This window comes from Schistocerca nitens, chromosome 8 (assembly GCF_023898315.1).
Source record: "Schistocerca nitens isolate TAMUIC-IGC-003100 chromosome 8, iqSchNite1.1, whole genome shotgun sequence".
NCBI lineage: Eukaryota > Metazoa > Arthropoda > Insecta > Orthoptera > Acrididae > Schistocerca > Schistocerca nitens.
Genome location: NC_064621.1, coordinates 591,058,053 through 591,078,399, shown reverse-complemented (window position 1 = coordinate 591,078,399; position 20,347 = coordinate 591,058,053). Strand labels below are relative to the sequence as shown.

General features: G+C 42.9%; 1 protein-coding gene across 1 annotated transcript in view; it reads left to right on the top strand.

Moving 5' to 3' along the window:
* The window catches only part of LOC126198789 (carbonic anhydrase-related protein 10-like), a 367,685-nt gene that overhangs the window by 239,775 nt on the left and 107,563 nt on the right, over window positions 1-20,347 (top strand). Inside the window, exon 6 of the mRNA XM_049935358.1 lies at window positions 10,440-10,506. Coding sequence (XP_049791315.1) covers window positions 10,440-10,506 — 67 coding nt within the window. The remainder of the gene's footprint in view (window positions 1-10,439; window positions 10,507-20,347) is intronic.

Here is a 20,347-nt window from a genome sequence, read left to right as displayed (position 1 = left end):
TCCCGAGATCATGTTCCATGTCCCCTTCAGATACGGATAGGTAGTAAATCGTTCTCAGGACCAAGACGGTAATCATCTGTGAAATGAACATTAGCCCACTGTTCGACTGTCCAGGCCACATGAGGACGGCTTCACTATGGACGTTCCCTTCTTTGAAGACGCGTCAGAGATACACATACAGCAGGTCTCCGACAATAAAGGCAACTCTGCCGAAGCCTTCTGTACCCCGTCTGCCTTCATACAACACGTTCATTGGATGCTGTCGGGTCAGATGCCACTCAGCGGTACTAGGGGGGTGGTGTCGTGCCCTTACAGTCCAATTCCGGTCCTCTCTTTCTGATGACACACGTGCTCTCAATAAACTGTCACACATGGTCTTTGTAAAACGTCACAGGTGGTCTCTATAAACTGTCTTCACATCCAAGAAAAGAACAGAACGATTCACCTTAAGCCATCAGGCCACATCTGTTTGTGACAGTCATGTTTCCATTCTTCCTATAGCCTTCCACTACAGAGAGTCTGGTAGTCGTCTTCTCTGTCTCATACTGCACCGTCTATGACTGTGTATACAGCGATTGTGAATGTGGGGCTACCTGGCAAACGCTACACGTTTGTTAGGTGCCCTGACGTCATTGCCCATTGTCCGTTGACCGAAATGCCATCCCCCGTGCAGAACACGATCGTACAGACATCTGTTGACAGTTTGTATTATTATATCGTAATTTAGACACAGGCCGGGGAAATAACGGTTTGTTGCTTTAATTTTGAACACCAGTGTATATTCCTAGAGATAAACCACCACTATAGAAAGAAACATAACGTCGTCCCACAATCTATATTTCTGCCTCTGTAAATAACACATATACATTGTACGACATTTACAACAAATGTGCTGAAATAGAAACGTGCGACTGAATTACTTGACTATTCTCACACTTACATACCTTTATTAACACTGTAGCAAGAAGATTATACAAGAGGGCGGCATTCCAGGATTAGGCTATTTTATGTTCAATAACAAATGAATAACCCAGCCTGAGAAAAATAACAGGAGGGTTGGATATAGTTGATATATTTTTCCCAAAACTGCGAAGACTGATCATGAAAACTACATCGCTTCTCAATACATGTAGCATGAATCGAAGTTCAAGTAATGCCATAAAATAACATGATCATCAGCTATTGCTTCTAGAAAGACAACAAACCGTTTATTATCTCTGATAGACTGAAGAAGATTGAATACGTAATGCAATGAACTGAACAGGCAGTACTCGATCCCTCAAATCAGTTTCCAGTTAACGAAAGACGAGCGACATGCGACGAGCTTTTGTGAACCAACGCTCATGGGTATTACTTTACGCTACAGTTCACGACGAGTTCTGTACGACGAATGACTGTTAAATAAATATGTGAATATTTCTATCACGCGACTGAAATGACGTGCACGTGACAATGTAACTAGAAAAATATCGTCCAAAACCTCCAACGTTACAGATTTCCAAAATGCCTAGCGCCGACTCCAGAACAGAAAGAGGAATGTGGGGAATGCGTGCTTATTCGAATCTCTATAGCTGCCTGTTCTGTTCAGCTCTTGCGCACTCATGTTTGGTTAACGTGAGTGGAAGTTTGTCCAAGATGCACAACTGCGGGTGTCGTCACCAAGAGCTAACTCAAAGACTTTGGCTCGTCTGATCAAAACTGACCATGAGTCTCGTTGCTGAATATTTCTAAGATTAATTCGCAATGGTAAAATTGTGCGGAAAGTGAAAGTGCTGTTAACAAGCAACATACAAACTTGGGATCAGCTTTGCCGATTGCTAGATGGACGGCGCCTTATAAAGCCGCATGTGAAGTGTAGCAACGCCGTACGAGACTTGTTACACTCCACACGTCGAGAAAGTCGTCGACTATACTGACTTAAATACTTCAACGGATACTCAGCAGTGCTTGGGTCTTCAAACGGTTTCTTTCCCGGGACGTATATTACCAGAAGTAAATTAACTTAAGCTCAAATTTTTCAGTTCTGATCAAGATTTTTGGGACGTTTCGCTCGGTTGTAAGCAAATACCGAATTTAGAAATTCTCTCCGAAATATCATCAAGACGAGTTCCACCACTAGCTCCATGTATTTTTCTCAGAAGAGTGCCGCTCTGCAATGGCTACAGAACACCATGTCGCATATGCCTGTGAAGCATACCGTTACACGCCATAATGACAAAAATATGGTGCTGATACCATTGTCGTGTTTACGGACGCTGACTTGAATACGATATGAGCTCTTCCTCGCCCACAGTGACCTTAGATTTCGACTACGAATAATTTGACTCGCAACTTTCCCGTTAAAGCAGCTCACTACATATCAGGGCTTGAACCACATTTGAAAGAGATCAGCACTTCACAGTACTCGCTATTCATTCTCATATCAGTCGCTGACAGTGGATTGGTTGACTTGCGCTCGAGAAATTTTATTTACTTTGTTTGTTTGCTATTTTCTTTTAGTTTATTATCTATATAAAAGGAAAGACCGAATTTTTCACTTGGCATGAATGAAGAACTTAACATCTTAACATGATTTGAAATGAATTAGTAATGTACAGAAAACAGACGGCAGTTATAAGAGTGATGGGGCGTGACAGGAAGGCAGTCGTTGAAAAGGAAGTGAGGTATGGTTGTAGCCTAACCCAAACGTTATAAATATCTACATCCAACGAACAGTAAAGAAAACAAATGAAAAATTTGGATTTGGAATGAAAATTCATGGAGAAGAAATAAAAACTGCTGACTTGGAAAAACAGTTGAATGGAATGGACAATATCTTGAAAGGAGGATATAACATGAACAGCAGCAAAAGCACAACAAGGATAATGGAATTTGGTCGAATTAAATCAGTCGAGGCTCAGGGGATGGGATTAGGAAACGAGACTCTTAAAGTAGCAGATACGTTTTGCTATTTGGACAACAAAATAACTGATGCTAGCCGAAGTAGACACGATACAATACAAAAGGTAGACTGGCAATGGCAGGAAAAGCATTTCTGAAAAAGAGACGTTTGTTAACATCAAATATAGGTTTAAGTGTTACGAAGCCTTTTCGGAAGTAATTTTTCTGGAGTGTATCCACGTATTGAAGTGAAACATGGACGATAAGCAGTTTAGATGAAAAGAGAATATAAGCTTCCAAAATGTTGTGCGACAGAAGGATGCTGAAAATTAGATCACGTAACTCATTGGCAAGAACTGAATGGAATTGGGGAGAGCAGAAATTTGTGGCACACATTCACTAAAAGGAGGGATCAGTTGATAGGACACATCCAGTGACATCAAGGGATCACCAATTTAATATTGGAGAGAAGTGCGGGGGGCGGGGGTATTGTAGAGAGAGACCAGAAGATGAGAAAATCTTCATAGAATATCTACATTAAAAGCAAAAAAATATCTACATACTACCATTTGGACACTTGGCACACAGATATCTGTTCATCCGGAACCAAGAAGGCACACCCTTCTGTTCTATTTCATTATTCAGCGTTGGTGATCAAAAATTTTGTAATTTATAATACTGGAATACACTGCTATAGCCGGCCGGAGTGGCCGAGCGGTGCTAGGCGCTTCAGTCTGGAACCGTGGGGCCGCTACGGTCGCAGGTTCGAATCCTGCCTCGGACATGGACGTGTGTGATGTCCTTAGGTTAGTTAGGTTTAAGTAGTTCTACGTTCTAGGGGTCTGATGACCTCAGAAGTTAAGTCCCATAGTGCTCAGAGCCATTTGAACCATACACTGCTATATAACACTACATTACACAGCGATTCATTACACTACACTACTGTACTTAGTATCAGAACCGTGCTGTATTTCTCATTTATCTGGACTGTTAACCCCCAAAGCGCTGATGTGCAACTCAGGATTCACAGGTGCAAATGTGCTGAGCCACCGAAGGTGTCGAGATGGGGAGATGGCTGTGAGGGTCTCAGGAAATGTTTCCTGGTCCTCCCTGAGGCTAATGTCCAGACTGATTCCAGAACATTGTTGCAGGTGGATGTTCTGCCATGGCGTGTCTTGTAATCATGATGTATGTGCTTTTCTCGGCTGTCTCTCAGCCATTTAGTCTTGCACTTCGTAAGATGATATTTTAGCTGTCAGCGAATTCAGCTTATGCCACAGTTCTTCATTCCTAATAATATTATAGACAGTTGCATTCTTCAGTTCTGAATTTAAAAGTTCCTAATTCGTAGATTGTAAGAGTATAAGCGCTCTGGTTGGATGACAGCGTCTAAGCCACTATCTGCGTTTGTAATTGTGAAGTAAATAATGTTATGATCACTTTTTATAAATCCGTCACAAACCTTCCAGTTATTTCTGTTGTCACTTCGCGTTTATCACAGAGCTGATGTATCTTTGTCACTGTTATGCCTTTATCTGGAAACCGCAATCGCGGTCACTGGATGATTGCCTGCATTACGTTGAACACGCTTTTCACACATGCAACGTTTTGTGTTAGGATTCTGAGTGATACAAAATAATCCACTTTGTCGACTGAGGTATCTGGACCGGCAATCTGGAGGAGGAAGGCTCAAAGCCTTGTACACGTTTCCGTTTTGGTCTACCCTGGTGTCCCTAAATAGATCTCTCTTCATTGGTTTACGGCTGGTTTGAAACTTCCTGGTATGTTTATGTTATGTGCCAGACCGGGTTTACAACCCGGAACAGTGACTTGTGCATGAAATTAAGTGGCCCAGGCACGACTCAGTATGTGTACCCACAGTTTATTTTATTAGTCTTCTGACTGTTTTCATGCGCGCTGCCACGATTTCGGAGTATCACTTACACGCAACGTTCTTGACTATTTGCTCGATATATTCCATAATATTTTGTTTCCTCTCTGGCTCCACCTCGTACTGTGGCAGCCAGTCCCTGGTGTCTTAATGCATCTCCTACTGCCCTGTACCAGTCAGTGTTATCATATTTCTCTCCTCGGCTATTATGCGGAGCACTTGTTCATTTCTCATGTTATCATTCCAATTAGCGGTGAGTAAACAGGAGCATCGTGAATCAAGCCAAGACTATGACGTTGCCGAGTCGACTCGGATCACAACGTCTTGGTTGTAGACATCAGTGCACGGCTGAAGAAGATCCGGTGGCGTGGGAGCAGAACGTATAGGTGGGACATGGAAAAGCTAAGACAGCAATGAGGCAGTAGGAGAATCCTCCAAGCTACAATTTTTTCAAGTGAGAGGCGAAAATGTAATTCCGAAGTACAGTGGTGAATTGTTAAACTGTTTTTGTAGAATACTGAAACTGGGAGAGAAGCAAGGAGAGCGAGGGAAACCTGGATCACCAATGAGATGCTAGAGAAGATGGAGGAAAAGAGGATGTGTAAATATGTTAATGAAGAAGGATATGAAAGACTTAACAACACACTCAGGAGATAAACAGACAAAGAGAAGTAGAAGTACACAGAAGAAATGTGTGACGAAATAGAGGGACTACAAAGAAGAGGAAGGTACGACCACATGTATCACAAAATGAAGGATATGGAAGGGAATGAGAACAAAGGTGTTAGGACCTTCAGAACAGAAGACTCTAGATCATAAAAGGTAAATGAACAAGAGGAAGCACTGAAAATATGGGAAGAATACTTAAAAGAACTCTACGATAAGGAACATCGTCAGCAAGACTTCGAAACAGGGACGGAGGAGACGATATACGAAGAGGGAAAGAGGCACAGAATTCTGACAACGGTAGCATAGGACGTGATGAAGGACATGACGGGGGGGGGGGGGGGGGGGAAGCTAGATGAGACGACGACATACCGCTATACCGCTGAAATAAATCGGAAGCGGAGGTCTGAAAGCGCTGACGCAGCTCATTAACAAAATAAGCAAAACTGAAGAATGGCCTAAGGACGTTTTGGACGTTACAGTGGTTGCTCTTTAGAAGAAACAAGAAGCCGAAAAAACTAGTTATTAAAGAACAATTAGTCTGATCCCACATGTCGCGAAGACCATTGTAATGTACTCAACAGACGGCGTGAACACAAAATTGGAGAAATAATAGGAGAGGACCAAACGAAGTTTGGAAAGGAAAAGGAAGCAGACACACCATGAGCTTGGTGAGAATTTTTTCGAGCTAGTTTTGGTTGTTGAAGAAGAAGTCTGTGCTTGTGTTATAGACTAGTAAAATGCCTTCGACAAAGTGAACTGGACGAAATTGATGAACATTCTTAGGAGATAGAAATCAACTGCACAGACAGGAGACTAATCTTCAAATTATACCTCGAACAAAAAATACGACTGGGCTACACAGAAACAAAAGCTCTCAAAAAGGAAGGAGTCAAACAAGGATATTGTCTATCGCCGAGTCTCTTCAACCTGTATGGAGAGTGGCTGGCGAGAGAAGCTTTCAAAGAATGAGAGTACTTCAGAATAGGAGGACGACTTATCAGCACTATAAAGGACGTAGACGACCTGCTAGAGACTGTCAAAAATCAAAGACAGCTGCAGCATATGATAAACCGGTTGGTGGAAATAGGGAGAAAATATGGCACGTTAATCAACATCAAGAAATCAAAAATTACGCGGATATCAAAATGGGAGAAACCTTCAAAGAATGTCGACAATCGAGAACTGGAGAAAGCAATGCCGTACAAGTCCTTGGGAGGCTTGCTGACGAAGGATGCCCACTGCACAAATAAAATTCAAGCCAGAAACACCATGGCCAAAGCCGCACTCAGTAAGAAAAGGGTTCTGCTGACGAGTAAGTTGAGCCTGGAATTAAGGAAGAAACGAGTAAAGTGCTGCATCTGAAGCATTGCGCTGTACGGAGCAGAGACACAGACCGTCAGAAAATAGGAGGAAAAACACCTGGAAAGTTTTGAAATGTGGTGCTGGAGAACAATGAAGGAGATGAAGTGAAAAGATCGGGTGACAAATGACCACGTACCGAGAAGAGCAGGAGCGAAGAAAACTGTTCTGAATAGACATATTCGGAAGAAGGCCAACTGCATCTGACACATATTTAGACACGAGGGACTCATACACGACGCCATCGAAGGGAAGGTCAAATAACTATAGGAGAGGAAGAAGAAAAATTCAAGATCTGGGATGATACGAAAGTTGGAAGGAGATAAGGCAGGATGAGGAAAGAAGATGAAGACAGGGAACACTGACATCAGAAATTCTCCGTACGAAGACACGGATCTGCCATTAGCCAGAATACTACATAACAATAATTCTTCTGTGAAACCACATCTGAAACGCTTAGATTCGCTTATTTTCCGGTTTTCTTACATTTAATGATTCACTTACATATAGTACTGTGTTTCAGACGTCCTTTTTCAGAGATGTCTTCCTCAAATTAAGAACTATCTTTGCTATTAGTAAACTTGTTTTAGCGCGGAAGTGCTTCTTTGCCTTTGGTCGTCTCTCAGCTTCACAGCCAATACGTTTACCCAACAATTACCTCATTGTCGTCAGGATGGTAATCCTAATCACATTCTAGTTGGTGTAGTACGTAGAGCTCTATCCACACGTCAGTCATTTGTCCACTGATTCCACGCACGTATCACAGTCGCTTACGTACACGCCCTGTACGTCACGGTGTGACACTTCCCTTCGTCGGAAGGCTCTCAGACGCCCTGATGTGGAGCCCTGAAGCGTCGGTGGGTCGTAGGGGGACTTCCATTCACATAATTAGTTCATTCGACGGATCTTCACTACCCGAGCTCGGAACGAGGATAAAACTGGAAATTTGTGGTAAGTACTATGGGACCAAACTGCTGAGGTCATCAGTCCCTAAGCTTACACACTACTTAATCTAACTAACTTACGCTTAGTACAACACTCACACCCATTCCCGAGGGTGTACTCCAACGTCCGACACGGGGAGCCGCGCGAACTGTGACCACGCGGCTACCCAGCGTGGCTTCGGATCAAGGCTGACCTTCATAAGCCCACAGGTACCGACAAAAGACCACAGGGACCTCTATTACGTCTAATCAAGTATTTTTCAAATTTTACATTACATTCATCGTGACACTCATTATACGGAAACTTACATCTGTTGCGAAATCCTACATGTATAGATTGTTATAACATAAACCGTGAAAACACTAGTAGATCTATCCTAAAATCGCAACACATTATATTTGCTTGTGGACAGAAGAATAATGGAGAATAATTATAGACAGTGGACCGTGGCAGTAACAGACGTGAGGTAACGGATGGCAGACAGACCAAAGTAATGAATAGAGGGAGTGACTGATAAAAAAACAAAAAGATAAGCAATTGGGAAAAGAAGCAAAAATTCGCTTCAGTGTCTTGGGAGAGATAAATGACCATATATGTCAGATGTTGAGGAAAGGTTGTGAGGTTGGCATGAGAATGTGCTTAGATTTTCTTTTACTTTCAACAGGATGTTGTATCAATGTCTGACAGCAGTAATGGATAAGGAGTTAATGAATGCTTCTCTGCTGTGGATGGACACAACTAGAATATTGCATCTGTAAGATATTGTGTTGCAGAGCTGACGGGTAGTTAATCACTGATGCTTGTACGGGGCTGTATGTGTGATGAGGAACCGAAAAAGCGGACATAATTTATGATAGCCACGTAGCTTGTCTGGCCGTAGCCATTCTGACTGTGGACAAACGAAGCACTGACATGAGCAAATAGATGGGTGTTGCACATGTAAAACACAGAAATATTCATAGTTCTAATCGTGTAGACTTTTTCACTACTCTTTTCGTCTTGGATTACATCGCAATAACCGAGTTTCGACAGAACGTCTGACTCTCAGAATCTGCTCGGAGCATCTTTCGAGTTTATTCGTCGGGTCATTCTTTCGGGGTAACACAATTCTTGTGATTTTTCAATATTTCCCGACGGATTTGTCGCGAACACACTACCCCGGCCTGCCCCTGGCTGACATAGTGCAAGTGCTTCATCACTACAGCAGTTCGACATCTTCAGGTTTTGGTAGTTGCTGTTGTCACTGCTGCAAGACGCCACTTATGATGGCTGACAATGGCATCTTGCAGCAGTGACAACGGCAACTACTACCATCTGAAGATATCGAAAAGTCGTATCGATGAAATTATATCTGACTTGCACTATGTTATCCAGTGTCAAACCAGGGAAGTAAATTTGGAACATTTCTTCTGTTAGGCATGAAACAAAATTCTTCATTAGTATGGCCATGGAGTGCGTAACTGAGAATTTATTTTACAATGGCCACTTCGTTTCATTCATACGAAAAATCTCAATGGTCTGGAATGCAACATATTTAAAATTTGGTTTGTTTCTAGATCTAGATCTCTAGATTCCGATCTCTACAATAGATTTAGAACGGTTATTTTCACTTCCAGCATTTCTGGCTAATTTCGGCTACCATCTGAATGTTTTGATTGTTTACAAATACTCCATTTAATGGTAGTGATATTGGTAAGCTAATTTTACTTTGGCGTGTAGCGCTAAACATTTTCGTGACGTAAAACACTTCGAACTACTGCATCATGATTTCTATTTACGCTTCGTGGCTACACGTATGCCTTTGTGTTTTTCGTATATAATGTTACTCGTTTTCAGCATTTCTAGAAACGATCTCTTTATCTGCGGTTTCCCACATGTGTTCTATGTTGTTTTACTTATATTCATATGTACTCATTTGCACACGTTAGTGGGATGAGTAGGCAGTTTGGAGATTAGTATGGACAGTGGTTTCAGATAGAGGCAGGACCACAGAGATGGAATGGAGAAGGGAGAGGACGAGAGAGAGAGAGAGAGAAATGAAATTGGAAATTTGTGGTAAGGACTATGGAAGCAAACTGCTGAGGTCATTGGTCCCTGGGCTTACACACTACTTATTCGAACTTAAACTAACTTACTCTAAGGGCAACACACACACCCATGCCCGAGGGAGAACTCAAACCTCTGACGGGGGAAGCCGCTCAAACCGTGAAACCGTGACAAGGCGCTCAGACCGCACGGCTATCCGCCGCGGTAGGGAGAGTGGAAGAGATCTAGAAACGAACCAAAACTGTAAATATGTTTCTTTTTAAACTACCACGATGTCTTACGAATAACACGAAATGCGTATGGTAAAACATATACACATTAAGAAGATTCAGATAAAAGTCAAATAAATCTTTGATTGCCTGTCATACTGCAGTGCAGTGCAGTGTCTAACAGTATTACTTGAGGACATTTTTGGGCTTTCGCAGATGTTCTGATTTCGTATTTCAAGTCAGGGCGCAACTGGGGAGTAAATTTCGCTCGTCATTCAGAGTAAAGGAAATGGAAGTGTGTGCAGTAGTGGTATCAATCCTGTAACATTTTATAAGAATAATATTCAACTGTCTGATACTCTAGTATTTGTAATTTTTAGAGGACTTTAGTGATTCTACTACGGCAACGTACTTCTGTAACATTTTTATTTTTGTTTCAGATCAGAGAACCGCCAACGAACGAGTTGAGGCTCATCAGCAGCAACTTCCAAAGGGTAAAGTTTAAAGGTGACTGACATGTCTTCTTGTCTTGTAAGAAATGTTGTCGATCAGTCTGCCTCGAATAATGATTTCAGTAATCGGCTGAGAAACGTCGTCGCCATGGATTTAACTTAACCAGCAGCAAGGGCCCAACTGTGGCAGTTGGGGCTTTTATGTGCTATAATAGATTGGAGATCTACATCAGACTAGTCTTTCGACTGAAGATCGGAACAACAACAGTATTCAGTCGCCCGCTCTAAGTATTTTACGGATAATCTCATCTACACCGCTAAGGAATATTTAAAATTTGTTATGAGTATTTCGTGTGACTTGTATTGGTGTTCCTATCTTCAGAACAAACTTAACGACTTCCTAAATTAAATTCCGCGTTCATATCCGGTAAATTATTCTATGCGGACTCATACCGTAAGTTGATATCTCTTATAAACCAACCGTCTCAAGTAAGTACTTCGGTTTGTTATCCCAACTGCCTTTTTTGACGATACAGTACTGAGAATACGAGCACACCATCGCAAAAGCGTGTGTGTACGTGTGTGTGTGTTTGTATTTATATGTATGTGTGTGTGTCTGTGTGTGAGTGAGTGTGTGTGTGTGTGTGTGTGTGTGTGTGTGTGTCTGTGTGTGAGTGAGTGTGTGTGTGTGTGTGTCTGTGTGTGTGTGTGTGAGAGAGAGAGAGAGAGAGAGGAATAGGGACAGGGGGGGGGGGGGGCGATGACGGAGGGTGCAAATGTGTGACAGTAGCGGCGAGGTTATTAGCGTCCCGTAGCGTCTGAATAAAACGACTCCGTTGCACTGTCTGCCCACAGCAGGCTAATAGGTTGTTTGGAAAGACATTCTGCATTAGCACCAAAGCTGGCCTTTATTGTTGATTAGTCGGGGTACACTGGAATGCGGCTCATCATTGAAGACAACATAGCATATATTTATGGAGCTCTATAACTATGTACGGTCAAATTCTGAGTACGTGACGGCTTTGGAAGGACATAATTCATTAGTGACACTATCTCGCGTGGGATATACTTTCGAAACAAAGTGGGTGCTCACAACTACTCAGTGACTTCCATCACAAGCCAAGAGAACCCGAATATCCGTAGGTGCCTATTCACAGACGTAAATGTGCAGTGATCTACGATTTACTCTGCCCGGCCTCTAACATGTTTCAACATAAGAGGGGGGGGGGGGGGCGGCGTTTATTTATATCCTTTTTTGCTTACATTTCCAATACTTTTTAACTGCATATTAAATTTTAACGGTCCAGTTACATACGTTTTTTATTTTCCCCTAAAATAGTAATTTTAAATTTAATGGTGATGATTGCTGATTGGTGTTAGAAAGGTGACAAATGGTAAAAGATCCTTTTATTAACAAATTTGTAAAACGTAATAGTTGATTCTTTCGTGGTCACCTGTTGAGACATTGCCAGCAACCTTCTGCCTCGGATTAATCGACAGGCTTTTGTTTGATAACTTTCCTGACGTTTCTCTAGCAAGAGTGGCTGCTGTTGTCAAATTGTTTGTGGCGGACTGGAGTCGAGCTCTTGATTGCTGATTATTTGTACGTATGGCGCTAAACTATGAGGGAATTTCACTCGGCTTCTCACCGAGCTACCTTCAACGGTCGTTCTCTGTAGCACAGGAAACCCAGCATCCATTCACCTATAGGCTTTCCTCTTCTTTCTTGAAGCTGCTGTCATATTTGTAGATTGCTATGGTTTCCATGAGCAATCTGGCCTGATGTATTTTCTCCACAACGGAAGCTTTTCCGTATCGACGAATTTTATTATTGGGCTCCGCCAAGGCCATTTATCCACCTGTACCAACTTGCATCGCCGTTTATGTTAGGTGATCCAGGTGCTTATGGATTTTTCCAGTCATTCCAGGACGGACTACTCCGCCGTCTGCAGAGTATGTAGTATATTCTCTACATCGGGATTGGGCCCCTTTTGTTCTTTCGCCGATGTGAGACATTCTTCGATATTCGTGGTCGGCTTGTATACAGTCTTTACGTCGTATTTGCGCTACATACTCCAAGCTTCACACTGAGGACGTATGGCGGAGGTGCCTAAATTTCTTCTTGCGATTTGTCATTTTTCTGAGTGTTTGACTTCGTGACAGTCCTTATACAGGCGATGGAGTACCCATTACTCATCAGAACGCTTTACATGTGTTGCGACTACCGTCCGGGATACTACGGCTAATGGGGGTGTCCCAGGAGGAACGATAAGTAGGGAAATAACAGGAGACGAAGAGTCCTTCGGGGGACACAGGGAAAACGGTGGTCAAGTTTCAACAAGTTTATTGACAGCAAAAATACATTCGCTTCAAGGATAAGAACAAAAAGACACAAAATACAGCGTCGTACCAGGTACTGGTATAGAGGCTTGACAGAGCTTTTATCTAAATCTCCTGACTGTTTCTAGTACGTAGTAAAACCACTCGGAGCTTCGTAGGATAAGACATTTGTGGGGAAGTAATCCAAATTTCGAGAATGTCGTCCTAATTACGTCCAACAGGGGCACAGAAAGATCTATCCTTAGTGCAGCCCCAGCCCACAGAGGAAACTACATTGAAAGCTGAGAACAAGGGCGTTGTTACCTACTGTGGGCTTAGAGAGTGTTCTTTCACTATTAATGTAACACCCTCCCGGATGCGAGGAGAAGCTGTCGAAGCCGGAAAAACTGGCTCGTGTAGTCTGTGCACCGGCCTTTACAGCTGCAGGTGGCGGACTGCTCGTGATACTGTTTCCCTGTCAGGTCTTGTGTGGACGCGAAATGGTCCCTCGGAAGTGGTGGCCTCCGCCAGCTCTGGTACCGCCGCCTCGTGTGCGGTGGTGACTGTGAGATGGAGAACCCGCGATGCTGAGGCGCGCTGGTGCCGTGGACGCTGTGCGCGTGCCCGAAGTGCTCGAGGGGTTTTCTCGTGGATCTCCGATATACACTACTGTTCATTAAAATTGCTACACCAAGAAGATGACGTGCTACAGACGCGAAATTTAACCGACAGGAAGAAATTGCTGTGATTTGCAAACGATTAGCTTTTCAGAGCATTCACACAAGGTTGGCGCCGGTGGCGACACCTACAAGGTCCTGACATGAGGAAGGCTTCCTACCGATTTCTCATACACAAACAGCAGTAGACCGGCGTTGCCTGGTAAAACGTTGTTGTGATGCCTCGTGTAAGAAGGAGAAATGCCTACCATCACCACTCCGACTTTGATAAAGGTCGTACTGTAGCATATCGCGATTGCGGTTTATGGTATTGCGACATTGCTGCTCGCGTTGGTCGAGATCCAATGACTGTTAGCAGAATATGGAATCGGTGGGTTCAGGAGGGTAATACGGAACGCCGTGCTGGATCCCAATGGACTCGTATCACTAGCAGTCGAGATGATAGGCATCTTATCCGCATGGCTGTAACGGATTGTGCAGCCACGTCTCGATCCCTGAGTCAACAGACGGGGACGTTTGCAAGACAAAAACCATCTGCAAGAACAGTTCGACGTCGTTTCGGCAGCATGGACTACCAGCACGGAGACCATGGCTGCGGTTACCCTTGACTCCGCATCACAGACAGGACCGGCTGCGATGGTGTACTCAACGACGAACCTGCGGACACGAATGTCAAAACGTCATTTTTTCGGATGAATCCAGGTTCTGTTTACAGCATTATGATGGTCGCAACCGCATTTGGTGACATCACGGTGAACGCACATTGGAAGCGTTTATTCGTCATCGCCATACTGGCGTATCACTCGGCGTGATGGTATGCGGTGCCATTGGTTACACGTCTCGGTCACCTCTTGTTGACATTGACAGCACTTTGAACAGTGGACGTTACATTTCAGATGTGTTACGAATGTGTTATGACGCGTGGCTCTACCCTTCATTCGTTCCCTGCGAACCCCTACATTTCAGCAGGATAATGCACGACCGCATGTTGCAGCTCCTGGACGGGCCTTTCTGGATACAGGAAATGTTCGACTGCTGCCCTGGCCAGTACATTCTCCAGGTATCTCACCAATTGAAAACGTCTGGACAATGGTGGCCGAGCAACTGACTCGTCACAATACGCCAGTCACTACTCTTGACGAACTGTGGTATCGTACTTGTACACGCTATCCAAGCTCTGTTTGACTCAATGCCCAGGCGTTATTACAGTCAGAGGTGGTTGTTCTGAGTACTGATTTCTCAGGATCTATGCAGCCAAATTGCGTTTAAATATAATCACATATCAATTCTAGTATAATATATTTGTCCAATGAATACCCGCTTATCATCTGCATTTTTCCCTGGTGTAGTAATTTTAATGGCCAGTAGTGTAACACAAACAATAATTCGAAGCAAAACAGTTTCGTAAATATGGGCCCCGAAATGTATACATTAAGAAATGTGAGCTCTCCTTCATCTAAGCTACGGTGAAACTCGTCTCACCCACAGTATAAGTGTTCATATCTCTTGAGGTATGCCTTTCAGAGACCATGTTTTCTAGACAATTCTTTCTTGTTTGTATAAATTTCGGGTATCCAGCCGGGTCACGTCCATATTATTCCTCGATACATGGTCAAACAGACTCATTGCCCTCATCAGGTGGTCCCTGCTGACTGTTGCTACGCCCTTGTCCTATGTACGCTGACCATTACCCCCTCTGTCACTCCGCTCCTATCCCTATCCGTGCGTCCGCAACCGTGGATGATGGCGGTGGTGGGGGTAGCGGCGTCCAGCTCTTCAATCTGGTCTCCAGTGTCCGCGCCGTCGCTGTCGGTGTCGGGTACTAATCTCACTGTACGGGAACGCTTATCTTTTCCGACGCTCTATGCAGGATACAACGTTTGACTCAGTTGTAGGGTACTATTTTTGTTGATTTCACCGCCTTGGACCCTAAAATACAACGATATCTTTAGTCACACACTCCCAAACGGATGAAGACAGCCTAAGTATTTTTGCGTTGTTTTAATTCATAGAATGTCCAATTTTTGTACTTAATCGACCACGAATGATTTGATTGTCTGGCGTGGTAGAGTGTGATGTACAAGTTCGCGTGACCTCTCATCGACAGTGCGTATCAGTTTTCCTAGGCGTGCATTGCCACACTGGCAGGTCATTTGCTAGACCCCTGGTTGTCAAAGGCCTAGATTATTCTTCCTTTTATCTATTAGTGTTAATGTTTTGGGAGGAGTACAAAATACACATCCGACATTACGTAGCTCAGGATTGTGCTAATTTTTCTGGAAGTGGCCGATAAAGTGGATGCATGCTAGTGGTTTGTGTTTTTCATTTTTTCCCTGGTATTGTCTACGTGCACCCTGTAGAAAAGCACGCCGTATCTGCTTTCTGCTGTACACATTACTTCACAATGTCGCCTCGAGGTGCCTCCGCTCATTTGGGGGGCTGTCTTGGTCGCAGATGGATCGCATCAAGTCTACGTAAAACGTCTTAACACTGGGAGTTCGTCTTCACACCGGAGACATGCAGATACAGAGCGATCTATATATGTTTTCTGTATACACTGTGTCCCAGTGTGATATCAGGTTTTCATTTCACACAGCAATCGGTAGAAAAAGAAGATCGCAAATCACAAGCATGCATCCAGTTTTTCGGCAGTACTTCAGAAAATTCGACAGGACCTTAAAACGACAGACACAGCCGTCGATAGCTGAAAGTGTAGAGCAAAAACCATGAATTAGTGAAGTTCTTGCTTCACGTATCACATCAACCTTCTTTTTACTTTTATCTGAATTCTAAATTTTATGTAAATCGAAATACTCATTCATAGTTTTTAATAAAACTGTTTTCTTTTTATTTTAATTAAGAAACACAAGAAAATAATTGAAAATTTGATACAGAAATGCTATACACCTTTTTGTTAAATAAAAAATTATTAACCGGTACCATTGTTCCATCTTTAGAAATAAATAGTATTCCTTTTTCTATTTAGTATTTCGTATTTTGGTACCAAATTTTAACTTCCTGTTTATACTTGCATTTTCATGCGATTAGCAATTAAAAAATAAAGTAAGGTTATTTTAATTAAGGATATGGTTCAGTATTTGTTTACTGACATTTTCATGCACTAGTAAAAGTAAAATAAGTTGCTTTTATGTAGTCACTGACGTTGAAAAGCTCTCGAAGTATGCTGACATCGTTTGTGTGATCTTTAAATGTGTGTTTAATCCACCCACAAGTAGGTAAAGAAATTCTATAGAAATCAGACCTGTAGGAGTATGCAAGAGACGACATTAAACATTCAGACAGATGATGTACCATCCCATCCATCAAGAACTGTATTGATGATTCCGTAAACAAGTCTCCGGTATGAAGTTACTAATCTGTTTCCAAGATCAACTGTTTCCAGCCCGACTAAAGTACTGAAAATGCGCTAATTCTTACATATTGGTTCCATTCTGCATAGAGTTTATTTATTGGGTTGTTATGAATCAACATGGCTTGCCAACGTTTTCGTCGCCTCGTGAGTTCGAGACTGATAGACGATTCATCACAAAACTCAGTTCGGCGGAAGTCTGAGTGTGTCGCGGGGTGGGGTATCTTTAAGGCGCAGGGGATTTCGGCACCTGCCACGCCTGCAGGAGCGTCGAAAAGACAGACCGACAGAGTGTGCTGCTGCATAATCCATCGAATATACTTGGATGATGCATTACGGACCAGACAGCTTAACTCTCTAAAAGTTTCACAGCGGTCAGGACGGTTCCATATTACGAGACTTTCGGAAGCTGTTCCATAGAGTTTAACACTGGATACAAAATTTAACCTTACGGAGTATCGGACCGCTTTTTGATCGATTTGGAGAATCCATGTTTAAAAGAGCTCATTACCTGCTCCTCAACACGAAGAACGTAAGGAAAATAGTGGGGCAAGTTGGCAACTCTTGACTACACACACTACTTCAGTGAAGTTGAACTAAATCTGGAAGCTCTATGAGGCTGTTTGCTGCTGTTGTAGTATACACTGCCGCTACTCTGGACTACACACACCCAGTATTTAAATGACTTTGAAGTATATTTGGGGGATCTAGAGGCTGTCTCCGATTATAGTAGGTAAATTAGTAACAACAACTTTAAATTTCAGCCAATTTTCGGAATGCGAGTAGAAGATCAGTATTTGGCGCAATATCCTAAAGTTTATCCTCTACATAAATAAACATAATGTCAAACGAGGTTTAAATTTTGGAAGAGTTCCATTATTTTTACACCGCTGTATTGGCGATAAACGAGGGTGGTTTGACAACTTCTCGGAATCACCACGAGACGTCATTGCTAGCGAACCGATTTGTTCAGGTGACATTCATTGGACTGTTGCCTGTAAACACGTGTCACGTCAGTGCTCTTCCCTCGTAGTGATCTGCGAAGATGGAAAAAAATCGAGATTCGAGCAGTGAGTAAGTACTTCGTAAAGAAAGGTATGAAAGCAAAGGACGTTCATGCCGATTTCCAGAATGCAATGGGGGACTCTGCTCCTTCATATTCAACTGCCAAGTGGACAAATGAATTTAAATTTGGTCGGAAGAGCTTAGATGATCCGCACAATGGTCGGCCAGGATGTGTCAGTACTCCAGAAATCATTGCAAATATGCACAAATGGTCATGGAGGATCGCCAACTGAAAGAGCATGAAATTGCTCACGCTTTCCTGATGTCATCTGAAAGGATACATCACATTTTAACTGAACAATTAGAAATGAAAAAATGTATGCAAGAAGGGTACCACGACACTTTACGCTGGATCTAAAACTCATGAGAATGGGCATATCGGAACAATGTTTGGCCCATTTTAGGAGAAACGAACAAAATTTTTTTGGCCGGTTTGTGCCCACAGATGAAACTTGGGTGCACTACTATACCCCAGAGATAAAACAACGGTCAAAGCAGTGGAGGCATGCTGATTCTCCGCCGCCAAAGGAAGCAAAGGCATCAGTGTTCTTGGCTGCGAAGAGGATTGTGTTTTTATGGGCAAACAATTGCTGGAGAATACTATGCTAACCTCCTGGACAAACTGCAGCAAAATATAGGCGAATAAAGGCCAAGTTTAGCAAGGAAGAAAGTCATCTTCCATCAAGACAAAGCGCGTCCGCATGTGTGTGTTGTCACCATGGAAAAATTGCACGAACTAAGGTATGAATTGTTGCCACACCCTCCTTATTCACCTGATATGGCCCCGTCAGACTTTCATGTCTTTCCAAAACTGAAATTTTTTTCTTGGTGGACCAAGATTCACTTCAAATTATGAAATGATAGACCGAGTTGACAACTATTTTGTAGCCCTGGAGGGGGATCAAGGCACTGGAACGTTGCTGGACCAAGTGCATTAACCTACAAGGAGACTACATTGATAGATAAAAAAAGTTTCAGTGATGTAAGTACTTTTTTTCTATAACGTTCAGAGAAGTTTTCTAATCAGCCTCCTAGAACTGAAAATAATCACAACCGTTACATATTGAGGACAGTGTTTCCTAAATTATTTTGGAACTGCTCTTGCTAAAGTGTTCTGGATTGATTGACCAGGTAACAACAAATGTAAGAAATACAGATCGCAGCGAGATTCCTTGAAGGAAATGTAACTTACACACTAAGGAGGTAGGGCGGCCTAGGAAACTCTCATACGGGTCATTCCTGAAAGTAGGCCATCAGTCTGCAGCCACATCAGGTAATGCTAATAAAGGAGATAGACAGGATTCATAGAGGAGCTGCACGTGTTCAATTCGTTTTTGTGACATCCTAACGGATATATTCGTTTAACCACAGTGATAGGTGCTACAATACAGCTGTTGTTTATAACAAAGAAAATTACGTTAGACTTGTGACCCAGCGCATTCAAAGAAGGGTCAAGAAACACATTACTTCTTATCACACACAACATGCTCTGTAAAATTTATATTGTGATAATGATGTGCCCACCACATGCTGTGAAATGCTTGCAGTATCAAATTCCGTCCTTGAAAGATACCACGTGGAAGCGTTTGTTGTCTTGTTATGTGCTGAATTTATCACACATTGCACATAAATGATGACTTCACATAAAACTGGCACATATAATCAGATACGCAATATAGAATCGGTGACACCTGGACAAGCTTGTGTCAAGACAAAGATGTTCTGAACGTCCACCTCAAACGACGACAAAAAAATAATGAGGTGTTGGTGTCGCTGTACTAACATATCGAGAAATCACCAGAAGTAAAATTTGGTTAGGTACAGATTTTAAAGATCTGAAGCAAAAAGAAACGTGAAGTGTGGTGAAGTTGACTATTAAGATGCATTTGGCGGTTATAATTTAGCTCAAATGTCTTTGTATCTCTCAAAGGCCCATCTTTAAGAGTGGGTTATTGTCGTTGTTTCTACTTCTTAGTGAACGGGAATGGTAATTTGAAGACATTCATGAACTGCTCTGCGATACAGAGAACTCAAAACGCACAATGAATGTGGCCGGAAAGTTCTGTCGACATGACGAAGTCGTTTGGGTATGTGCTGAAACGAAATGAGCGTACGGCATTGGCGGCGGGAGACCCCTCGCGGGGCGGTTCGGCCGCCGCTCCACAAGTTCTTTAACGCCACTACGGCGACTTGCGAGTGAATGAGGATGAAATAATGATGAAAGACACACAACACCCAGGCAGAGAAAATCCCTGACCCCGCCGGGAATCAAAACCGGGACCCCGTGCTCGAGAAGCGAGGACGCTACCGCAAGACCACGAGCCGCGGACGGGTATGTGCTGTTGTGATAGTTTACAAGATGGCTGAATCCTCAAAAAAGCAACAGAAAATAGTCTGGTCTGTGACAGTCTCTCTCAATTTGTCGTTTATTGTCTGCAAAACTATTACATCAATTCCCTGCAACT